The sequence below is a fragment of the Mobula hypostoma genome, chromosome 26 (assembly GCF_963921235.1).
Source record: "Mobula hypostoma chromosome 26, sMobHyp1.1, whole genome shotgun sequence".
NCBI classification, from domain to species: Eukaryota; Metazoa; Chordata; class Chondrichthyes; order Myliobatiformes; family Myliobatidae; genus Mobula; species Mobula hypostoma.
In genome coordinates, this window is record NC_086122.1 from 35,130,862 (window position 1) to 35,143,464 (window position 12,603).

The following is a 12,603-nucleotide window of genomic DNA, read 5'->3' on the forward strand; positions in this document are numbered from 1 at the left end:
GATACTGTTGCAGGGGATGATCTGCCAGGAGGAAGCCACAGTGACAAGTCTCTGTCTCTTTGACTCAGAAGGGAGGGGGAGAGAGGAAGAGTGCAGTCATGATAGGGGATATCATATTTAGAGGAGCAGGAAGCAGATTCTGTGGATGTGAAGGAGATACCCAGATGGTATGTTGCCTCCCAGATGCCAGGGTCAGATCAGGTCCACAGCATTCTGAAAAGGGAGAGTGAACAGTCAGAAGTTGTGGTGCATATTGGCACCAACAACCTAGGTAGGAAAAAGGAGGTCCTGAAGAGAGAATTTAGGAAATTAGGCAGAAAGCGGGACCTCCAAGATAGTAACCTCTGGATTGCTACCTGTGCCACATGCCAGTGAGGGTAAGAATAGAATGATTTGGTAGATTTGTGTGGCTGAAAAATTGGTGCAGGGGACAGAGCTTCATATTTCTGGATCATTGGGATCTCTTCTGGGGAAGGTACATGACCTGTACCAAAGGGATGGGTAACACCTGAACCCTAGGAGAATCAGTATCTTTGCAGGGAGGTTTGCTAGAGCTGTGGAGGAGGGTTTAAACTAATTCGGCAGGGCAATGGGAACTGAAGTGACAAGGCAGAGAACGGGGCAGTTGGTGTATGAGCAGATGCAGTGTGTAGTGAGACTATCAGGAAAGACAGGCAGATGATAGGGTAAAATTAGTCAGTGGTAGGTGTTAAAGTGTAAAAGGGGGTCAAAATAAAAAATGGTGATGTATACATTGCACTTGAATGTGTTATATTTGAATGTATGCAGTATATGGAGAAAGATAGATGATCTTGTAGCACAGTTAGAGATTGGCAGGTATGATGTTGTGGGCATTTCTGAGATGTAGCTAATAGAAGATCTCATTGAAACCTATCAAATACTGAAAGTCCTAGAAGAATGGATGTGGAGAAGGTGTTTCCTATAGTGGGGGAGGTTTAAGACTGGAAGGCACAGCCTCAGAATTGAGGGACATCCATTTAGAATAGAGATGATGAAAAATTTCTTTAGCCAGTCTGTGGAATTCATTTTGCCACAGACAGCTGTGCAGGCCAGTTCACCGGGTATATTTAAGGAGGAGGTTAACAGGTTCTTGATTAATCAGCACGTCGAAGGTTAAGTGGAGAAGGCAGGAGAATGGGATTGAGAAAGATAATAAATCAGCCATTATAGAATAGCAGAGCAGACTTGATGGGCTGAATGGCCTGATTCTGTTTTAGAATCAAATGTATTCTGGTAACTGCTGCTGTCAAGTACTTTACAAATGCTATTTAAATGCAAGTTCTCATTATTGGAATAGGTTCTTAAATGGTATTTGACCTAATAGTCTTAGTAAACCATCAGTAAGCCCTGGTGAAACTGTTTTCCCCCTTGATTCCAATTACCTATTTAAAAATTTAAAAAAATATTACTGATCTCAGTTGAGAGATTGCTTAAGGAGTTAATGGAAGGCTGAAGATGGATCAAGTATCCAATCCTTGCTAATTCCAGCTCAGTCATTGAATTTACCTCGTGGGTAGAGCACTAAAGCATCTTACAGAAAATCTCATCTTGCATTATTTGCATGAGAGATACTGCCCTAATTTCTGTACAGAGCAGGCTGCCTCTGTGGAGACAATTGTCCTTGGAATACTTTCATCAGAATATTCCTTATTAGTAATTCTCCATCCAGGATACAGACAACAGAAGAACATCCTAGGTTCTCTGGCTCATGAAAACCAGCATCTCCAACACTAATGACAACCCTACATGGGTTCTTGCACCACCAATGCCCCTTTCTTATTAATCCTTACTGGTGCTTTATTTGCATCCATCTCCCTCTATAACCTCGGTAACTTTCTCTAACTCAATGACAAAGTCAATGACCTAACAACCTGCACAACAGTCTGATGAGTCCTGATGAAAGGTCTCAGCCTGAAATATCGACGATACTCTTTTTTATAGTTGCTGCCTGGCCCGCTGTGTTCCTCCAGCATTTTGTGTGTGTGCTGCTTAGATTTCCAGCATCTGAAGATCTTCTCTTGTTTGTAATTGACCTAACAACCTGTCCTGATGAAGAGTCTTGGCCCAAAACATCAAATGTTCATTCCTCTCCATAGATGCTGCCTGACATGATGAGATCTTCCACCATTTTGTGTGTGTTACTCTGGATTGACAGTATCGGCAGAATCTCTTGTGTTTCTAACCCAGTGAGATCCCTGCACCCCTGCATTTCTAAAATGTTGGTGTTGGCAACTGTCTGCTACTTTACCTTTTTTACAGATGTTTCCTGAAACCTGCCTCTTTGGCTAAGCCTTTGGTTGTCTATCCCAATATATCCCTATGAGGTTTACAAGCTCCTTGAAATCTGTCTCCATGGCCAAGCCTTTGGTTGTCTACCCCCATGCAACACAGAAAAATTGCTGAAGGGACTCAGCAGGTCAGGCAACTATGGAAATGAATAGATAGTCGACGTTTCGGGTCCATAAGACCATAAGACCATAAGACAAAGGAGCAGAAGTAGGCCATTCGGCCCATCGAGTCTGCTCCACCATTTTATCATGAGCTGATCCATTTTCTCCTATTTAGTCCCACTCCCCTGCCTTCTCACCATAACCTTTGATGCACTGGCTACTCAGATACCTATCAATCTCTGTCTTAAATACACCCAATGACTTGGCCTCCACTGCTGCCTGTGGCAACAAATTCCATAGATTCACCACCTTCTGACTAAAAAAATTTCTTCGCATTGGTCTTGACCCTTCTTCAAGTCTGTCTAGTTCAACTTCTCCTTATGAGCCTCAGAATCAGGTTTTCTCATCATAATGCTCCTGTGAGGTGCTTTGGGATATTTTACTCCATTGCAGAAGACAGTTCAACAAAAGTTATTTAGAGCAGCATGGGGGGAGGGGTTACCATGAAGCTACTTGAATATAAGTTATTCAATAGACAGTAACACAGGTGTTGGCTTGGTACTAAGGTTTTCAATTGTATATTTAAGTTTATATTCCAAATCCCATATACAGGACACCCCATATGCTCCTACCTTAATTTTTAGTAATGAAGATGCGCCAGACTGTGGAAAGATGTGTTCGGATTTGAATGGAGATCCCGAATTGCCATCCTGGTGAGGATGGTGCATGAGGTAGCGTGGTGGTTAGCACAATGCTTTACCATACCAGTGACCCGGGTTCAATTCCCACCTCCGCCTTTCAGGAGTTTGCACATTCGCCCCGCGACCACGTGGGTTTCCTCCGGGTGCTCCAGTTTCCTCTCACAGTCCAAAGACGTATCGGTTTGCAGGTTAATTAATCACTGTAAATTGTACAGTGCTTAGGCTAGGATTAAGCCGGGATATTGCTGGGCAGCAGGGCTCGAAGGGCCAGAATGGCCTACTCCGTGCTGTATCTCACTAAATAAATGAAAATAAAAACAAATGATGGGAACACCGCTACTGTCACGACTTGCTGAAGTCTTGTACATTCCTCTCCTGCTTTGAAACCTTGGATGGAAAGTGCACAATTGTCAACTGATTTTATGTTCCTGCACAAGCAGTTGTCATAATTAGGAGTTAACTGTGAGACGGGGTGGTGCATTCCCGCTTGTCTGTACAAGAAATCCGAGCACTAGCAAAGCTGAGTCAGAGTGCTGATAGAGTACTCCACCATCAGAGGCGTTGTGCTTCAAATGAGTTCCTCAACCAAGAAATCACCCGCAGTCTCGCCTGCTCATTAGATTTCCTGGCAATGTTTTGAAGAGTTCAGCCTAGTTTACTAGATCAGTATTTATTCCTCAACTAACATCATCATTATGTGCTGGCTCATTCCGTAGGCAACGATAGTCTTTGACCATGATTGAAATTGGTAAAATTCTTCTCCAGAATTGGTTTGCCATTGCCTTCTTCTTGGCAGCGTATTGACAAGACAGGTGACTCCCTGCCATTATCAATGCTCTTCAGATATTCTCTGCCTGGTGTCAGTGGTCGCATAACCAGGACTTGTGATATGCAACAGCAGCTCATACGACCATCCACCACCTGCTCCCATGGCTTCACGTAACACTGATCGGTGGGGGGGGGGCACAGTAAAGCGGGTGCTACACCTTGCCCAAGGGTGACCTGCAGGCTAGCGGAGGGAAGAAGCACCTTACACCTCCTTTGGTAGAGACTTATCTCCACCCCGCCATCCCCCACTAACAGCATTGAAGGCATTTGTCTCATTATCCTGCATGGGAACTTGGTGTATTTGAGTTTACTTCAGCCTGAATCAGGGTCTCCCAAACTGGGGTGCATGTACCCCTCAGTTAATGGTAAGGGTTCATGGCATAAACTAGGTTGGGAACCCCTGCAATTGAAACGATGAATGCACTTCAAAATGTTCTTCCTTTTCAGTGAAATTGTTTTTCTTTTTTTCCCCCTCTTTGCTTGACTCTTGCAGAGTCTCCGATGTTGTGTTTGGCCCTGTCATGAGGCACTGAGAGGGCATGAAGATGAAAGCTGAGGTGTCGGACATGAGCCAGTGGAGGGAGGTGGATTTGGAAGAGAAGTGCACCTATATCGTAAATGACCAACCAAGGGACCCGACCAAATGTACAGAAATCCCTTGGGCCAGGGCTTCCATACCCCGAAACCTTACCTTCAAATACACAAACAACAACGAGGTAGGTCCTTCTGTAGCAGTGCACACAAAATGCTCGAGGAACTCCGCAGATCAGGAAGCACCCTGTGGGAAGGAATAAAGGGCTTGATGTTTGGGGCCAAGACTCTTCATCAAGGCTGGAAAGGAAGGGTAAAGAAACCAGAATAAGAAGTTTGGGGCAGAGAGGGAGTACAGGCTAGAAGGCGATAGGTAAAGCAAGGTGACGGGGCGGTAGGTAGGCAGGGGAGAGGTATGAAGTAAGAAGCTGGAAGGTGATAGGTGGAAAAGGTAATGAACTGAAGAAGATGGAATCTGATAGGACAGGAGAGCGGACCACAAGGGAAAGGGAAGGAGGAGAGGACCCGGGGAGGGGTGTTAGGCAGGTGAGGGGAGTAGCTAGGTGGGCAGGGGAGTGATATGAAGTGAGAAGCTGGGAGGTGATAGGTGATAAAGGTAGCGAGCTGAAGAAGAAGGAAAGGAGAGCGGACCATGTGGGAAATGGAAGGGGTTGGAGCACATGAGGCAGATGATAGGTAGAAGAGGAGGAGGGAAGAGGTAAGAGCAAAGTCCGAATGGGGAATGGATAAAGAGATTTCGGGGAAGGGGGGGCAAAAATTGACAAGGTGCTTCTGCATCTAATTGGTCCAATATCCTGAGCATCACGTTGTAATTGCGAGTTAATTTTGTAAAAATAAATGTAAATTTGAATAAAATGGGCTACAGTATATGCACATGTTTGCATGCCAGAGGTACATGATTCATACAGATTGTGTGCATCATGGTCTGCTTCTAAAATTTGGTTCTGTTCTTTGTATTTCAACTAAAAAACTTGCATTTCCTTACAATAGAGATAGAGGACATTTGGCCCATCGTCTCTATGACAGCTCTCACAGCACCCTCCCCCCATTCCTAGTCCCCAATATACAAACGTTTGTATTTCCCTGTAATATGCTCTAATCTCCCAGCTGTCAAAAAGGTGTGGGGAGGGTTGAGTTCTGATCTTTAAGTTACTGTTCCATGCCACTATGGATCAGAGTGGTATTTCAGAGTCTCAGGACCCTCCTGATGAAGGGTCTCGGCCCTTCGACTGTTGACTCTTTTCTGTAGATGCTGCCCGGCCTGCTGAATTTGTCCAGCATTTTGTGTGCCTTGTGTTCCCTGGTGGAACTACAGCCTTATAAACTAACATTTTCGAGTGAATATTCAAAGTACGTCTTTGGATACGGCAGCAAAAATAAATAGAGCCAAAAGATAAGTACAATATCTTCAGGCAGGAAGCATTTAAAATTTGTAGTTCCTGGTAAGAAGCTGGAATCAAGTTTTAGATTAAGTTTGAAAAGAGCATTGTATAAACAGCTGGAAATACTGTTCCCTCTAAGCTGTGAGGGTGTGCGGCTCTGCAGTAACTGAAATGCTCCTGCACACATAGCCTTTGTTCCTGTGCAGCTGGAATTTTCTTTTATATAATGGCAATATAATTTTGAAGTTAACTAATATAATTTTGAAATATATATTAATATAATTGTGAAATACCCTGTAATTTATTATGTGATAATGAATATACTGCACTGTGCAAAGATTTTAGGTACCTTACCTATATATATGAGTCTAAGACTTTTGCACAGTACTGTATAATTTTGCTTGACTTCCTGGCACTTACAATCAAATACTTTAGTAATGGTTTTGTTAATCTGTTTTTTTTAATCTGGGCTTTTCTGCAGATTGGGAAAGAGGAACTGTGAGGTGGGCAGCTCAGTAGTGTAGTGGAGAAGCAGAGCTATGTAACTTCGTCATAGTCATAGTCATACTTTATTGATCCCGGGGGAAAATTGGTTTTCGTTACTGTTGCACCATAAATAATAAATAGTAATAAAACCATAAATAGTTAAATAGTAATATGTAAATTACGCCAGGAAATAAGTTCAGGACTAGCCTATTGGCTTAGAGTGTCTGACCATCCAAGGGAGGAGTTGTAAAGTTTGATGGCCACAGGCAGGAATGACTTCCTATGACGCTCTGTGCTGCATCTCGGTGGAATGAGTCTCTGGCTGAATGTACTCCTGTGCCCAACCAGTACATTATGTAGTGGATGGGAGACATTGTCCAAGATGGCATGCAACTTGGACAGCATCCTCTTTTCAGACACCACCGTCAGAGAGTCCAGTACCATCCCCACAACATCACTGGCCTTACGAATGAGTTTGTTGATTCTGTTGGTGTCTGCTACCCTCAGCCTGCTGTCCCAGCACACAACAGCAAACATGATAGCACTGGCCACCACAGACTCGTAGAACATCCTCAGCATCGTCCGTCAGATATTAAAGGACCTCAGTCTCCTCAGGAAATAGAGACAGCTCTGACCCTTCTTGTAAACAGCCTCAGTGTTCTTTGACCAGTCCAGTTTATCGTCAATTCATATCCCCGGGTATTTGTAATCCTCTACCGGGTCCACACTGACCCCTGGATGGAAACAGGGGTCACCGGTACCTTAGCTCTCCTCAGGTCTACCACCAGCTCCTTAGTCTTTTTCACATTAAGCTGCAGATAATTCTGCTCACACCATGTGACAAAGTTTCCTACCATAGCCCTGTACTCAGCCTCATCTCCCTTGCTGATGCATCCAACTATGGCAGAGTCATCAGAAAACTTCTGAAGATGACAAGACTCTGTACAGTAGTAGAAGTCCGAGGTGTAAATGGTGAAGAGAAAGGGAGACAAGACAGTCCCCTGTGGAGCCCCAGTGCTGCTGATCACTCTGTCGGACACACAGTGTTGCAAGCACACGTACTGTGGTCTGCCAGTCAGGTAATCAAGAATCCATGACACCAGGAAAGCATCCACCTGCATCGCTGTCAGCTTCTCCCCCAGCAGAGCAGGGCGGATGGTGTTGAACGCACTGAAGAAGTCAAAAAACATGACTCTCTCAGTGCTCGCTGGCTTGTCCAGGTGGGCGTAGACACAGTTCAGCAGGTAGACGATGTTAAAATGACTTAAATTGTGATCAAATGTGATTGAGTAGGTATTTTATCAGCATGCCAATGAAGTACAAGGGATTAATGCTGTAGTGCAGCTAACCCTTAGTATCTACAATACAGATGTTTAAATATCCAAGAAACCATTCAGGAGGATGCCATGGTAGTGTAGTAGTTAGCGCGATGCGTTTACAGCTCAAGAAGAGATCAGTTCCAATTAGATCTGTAAGGAATCTGTACGTCTTCCCCATGGAATGCTTGTGCTTTTTCCGGGTGCTCCGGTTTCCTCCCACAGTCCAAAGGCGTAGCAGTTAGTAGGTTGATTGTTCTTTGTTCTTTCCTTTAAGGAACATTGCAAGAGTTTGACATCTTATAACATCTGAAAGTGCAAAAAAATTGATACTCGATTTTGTCTTTAGCTTATTAGATTGCTGTAATGCACTCTTTTCAGGACGGCCTAAGAAAGATATAAATTGGCCGCAGCTTGTCAAAATGCAGCAGCAAGAACCTTAACCAATAAAAAAGAAAATCTGAGCACATTTCACCTGTTTTGTCCTCATTACAATGGCTGCCTGTCTCCTTTAGGATCAATTTTAAAATCCTCATAATTGTATATAAGGCTCTAAACAATCGAGCTCCTCCATATATTTCTGAGTGTTTATCGCCTTACATCCCTAATCTGTGAATACTGGTTGCTTTCTATTCCTACAGCCAAGCATATAAGAACTGGTGATGTGGCCTTTTGCTGTCATACACCAAAAATCTGAAATATTGCCTGAGATACGCCAGGCTAGTACTGTGGACCACTTCAAAACACTTCTTAAAACTACTTTTTAACTTGGCCTACTTATAAGAATAGTTAATGCCTGTTGATGTTGACTACATTTATATACTTTGGTATATTCGATTACATTTTATTCTATATATTCATCTTACGATTTTTAATTTTGTCTCATATTTTTATGATTATATTGTTTTATCTTTCCAATTTATGTAAACCACTTTGAGCCTGCATCTTAATGTATGAGAGTTGCTATATAAATAAAGTTATTATTATTATTATTATTATTATTATTATTGTAAATTGTCCTATGATTAGGCTAGGGTTAAAATCAGTGTGCTGCTGGGCAGCATGGCTTGAAAGGTCCGCAGGGACCCATTCCGCACTGTATCTCAATAAATAAATAAATGAAGATGTGATAGGTCCCAGCTTCCTCCTTTATAACAGCGCCTGTCTCCACCCCTGCCTCCAGTCATCTGTTCTGGTAAACCTCTTCCATACTTTTAGTCATGACCTTGCCAATGCTCCTTTGGTAATGCACAAAGTCACCTAAAACTCTGCTACCATATGCTATCTGGTAGCAAATCCTCTCACTACAGTCCCTGTGTCTATAGATGCCAATGGCTCTCAACATGCTAATGACTCCATTGCAAAATTTTCATTTTGGTTCCCAAATCAACTGACATCTATCGTGTCTCTGAATGCTCTTCCAGCATTACAAGCCTCATCCTCCAGTTGTGACCCCTTGTCCCATCGTTGTTGCCTGTTCGCTCAGCTGCAAAGACTAAACTTTGGCAGCCCCCTTCCCCAAGCCTTCCTCTTCCATCACACCTTCCTCAAAATCCCCTTCTTCAGTCAAACATTTGATGACATGTTCAAATAACATCTTAAGAGGCACGCTGCTAAATTTTGTTTGATAACATAGGAAAAATGTTCACACACACACACACACACAATGGAGAGGAATAACGAGTCAATGTGTCAGGCTGAGACACTTCATCAGGATCTGATGAAGGGTCTCGGCCAAAACATTGGATCTTTATTCCACTCCATGGATGCTGCCTGACCTCCTGAGTTCCTCCAGCATTTTGTATGTGCTACACTGGATTTCCAGCGTCTACAAATATTTTAATCTTTTGTGGTTTTTAATGTTCACTGTGTTGTTACAGACAGAGACGTGTGGGTCATAAACATTTCTTTCTGCATCATTTTGATGCTAAATATGGTCAAGAAGTGTTTGATATACAACATGGATCTATTTAATCTTTTCAATCCATTTTGTGCCTTGTCATTGTTTAATGGTAATAACAAATCAAGTGTTAAAAACTAAGCTTATTCCTGGCAATCCTTCACATAGTAAGAGAAGTATGAAGTGCTCATTGTCTGAAATGGAGCGAAAGAGTTTTCATCATGTCTGTCTCCACCCACGCTTTGGGCAAATAGGTGGAAGGCGGCCTGGCTTACGGCCAGTCAGTTATCTCACAAGCTATTCAGAAGGAGAGTCATTCCAAAACACTGCTAATTTCACTTCTACTTGGCAAAGGGAAGATATCACCGTTGCTATTTTTTTTTGCTTGGCCTCCATCTCTGGGGCAGTTGAGAAGTTGTCTTTCCCTTGAAGTCTGTCTCCCTCCCATTCAGCACATCAGAAGTTCTGTATATGCAGTGCCTCTAGCATTGTCGAAGATCCCTCCCATCTTTCCTATAATATCTTTGCCCTCTTGCTGTCGGACAGAAGGTACTGCAGCATAAGAACCAGAGATGTCAGGCTGGGTGAGAACTTCTTCCCCCAGCCTGTGAGACTTCTTACCAGCCTGTTGCCACCCAGCACACAGGTACACCCTGTCTGAATGTCCATACCCCGGCTCACAGACACGCTCTCATCCTGCAATGGTCACTTTCCGTCTTTTATTGCTCCTGTTTCACATATTTATATTACTGTTAGTTTTATTATTAAGTCAGGTCAAGTTTATTGGCATTTAATTATGTATATGTATACTGCAAAACAAGACAACGTTTCTCTGGAGCAGGGTGTAAAGCACAGCAGTACACATCACACACAATAAATTAGAAAAGTCAGAATTAAATCTACAAGCAACACACATCAAAGTTGCTGGTGAACGCAGCAGGCCAGGCAGCATCTCTAGGAAGAGGTACAGTCGACGTTTCGGGCTGAGACCCTTGAATTATGCACAGATAAGCAGAGTAAAATGCATAAATTAAATATTGTAGGGTACAGTGCAGATTATCTGGTGACACTTCATGCGACAGGGAGTTCAGAAGCCAAAAGGCCTGAGGGAAGAAACTGTTTCCCATCCTGACCGTTCTCGTCTTTCTGCTTCAGAGCCTCCTGCCTGATGGTAGAAAGTCAAAGTGAATGCCGAATGGATGGGTGGGATCCTTGATAATACCAAGGTCCCTGCACATGCAGCGCTTCTGATAAATGTTCCTAGTGAATATTATAATAGTGCCAGTAACCGTCTCACATAAACATGCATCTTGAACTTATGTCAACCTGTCAATCTTCAGACCATGCCGCACAGGGACTGTGTCAATATTATACTGTGACCACATGAACTGGATCATAACTACAGGTGCTGTGTATGACTGTATGTACTGTGTTTTGCACCTTGACACCAGGGGATGATGTTTCATTTCACTGTGTATGTGTGTATGGTTGAATGACCATAAACTTGAATTTATTTCCACTGGAACCTCCAATAGGATCACGACCTTGTCATTGGGTGTGGAGGCTTGCATACCTCAATGACTCGGAGAGCTATATGTTGGCTGGAGTCAGGGCTGTATGCTTTGGGCCTTGGTAGGTTCATCCATGCCAAGCAGGTCAAAGGGCAGAGGCCAGACTAAGGATGCTCTCCACCAGTCCTCCAGATTTGGCTCAGGGCTAACAACCCTGAGTGCTAAAACTAAATTGTACAGAAACAATAATGAAGAATCCTTCTACATCTGAGTGTGACAGTACTCCTGAGCCTTCACCAGAGACCTGCATGACAGAGAATAGTTAAAACCAAGAGGAAGGTACTGACGTTATGAAGAAAGCCCTGAACACTGGCAGAGATGGAAGACCTTCATAGCTGCTCAAATGCCAGTGGGGTAATCATGCTTTAATGGACAGTAAGTAAGCAAGTGATTTCCACTGGGAAGCTGGGGGGAAATTAGGATTCTCCCATTTTATTATGTCAAATTGGGGGCGACTACTTCCTGTCACTGTTCACCCATTTTTAATTTAGTGGCTACTGCATAATTCTCAGTGCAGTCATGACGAAGACTCCCTTAAGAAAACCTTGCTGCAGTAACAGAGGCTTCCTCAGAAATAAAATACTGAAATGTTTAACTTGGAACAAGGTGGCTATGAAATGTGGTCTTCTCTATCAAACTCTGACCTTTGATGTGGTCCGTAAAATGGTAACCCATTTTATTTCATTGATAACATGAGACTGCATTTAACTCTTTTATGCTGTCAGTGAATTAAAATGGGTTAGCAAATTATGGACCACATCAAAGGTCAGAATTTGATAGAGAAGACCACATTATATAGCCAATTTGTTCCATGCTTTACGATTTCTCAGCTCAAGTGGTTTTCAGAAATGCTGAAGGTTGTCCGTGGATCAGACCAGATCTCCTCACTCTGAATTAGACAATGGCCCTGGATCTGACCGTCACTGTCATTCTGGTCCACACCCCTAACCTTGCTGTAGTTTAATGTGATCTCTGATCCTATCCAATCGTCAAACCTCACCCCAGGACTGACTCCCAACTGATCTTTCTCTGGCATGTAACCTGCTTCTTGATTTGATCAATATGCATTTCAATGGATAATCACTGAAGAGATGAAATAAAGAAACAATATAGTTCTATTATTTTCTGGTGTAACAATGTAGATGACATTCTTTCTGTCTTATATTTTCATCCTTAGTTCTGTGAACCCACTTTGCCTCAGGGTCAAATGTTTGAGTAGACAATGCAGCTGCTGAGGAAGAGTGCAGTGTAGGAGGTGCCATCTTTTCAGCCGCCATTCTCTCTAATTCAGCTATGTGGACTAACCATTGCTCTGAGCATGAAAGTTTAACACAGCCTGAAAACCGCATGGCACTTCGAATGTTTTTTTTCCTAGACAGCACTGGCATTCAGTAGGCCGGCAGTTTATTAACATTGAGCAACCCCGACTTCCATTCTGTGTTTACTGTCACAATTT

General features: G+C 43.1%; 1 protein-coding gene across 1 annotated transcript in view; it reads left to right on the forward strand.

Annotated features, from left to right (window-relative positions):
- The first annotated feature begins 4,479 nt into the window (after window positions 1-4,479).
- The window catches only part of LOC134338155 (PR domain zinc finger protein 1-like), a 72,596-nt gene continuing 64,472 nt past the window's right edge, over window positions 4,480-12,603 (forward strand). Inside the window, exon 1 of the mRNA XM_063033747.1 lies at window positions 4,480-4,656. Coding sequence (XP_062889817.1) covers window positions 4,480-4,656 — 177 coding nt within the window. The remainder of the gene's footprint in view (window positions 4,657-12,603) is intronic.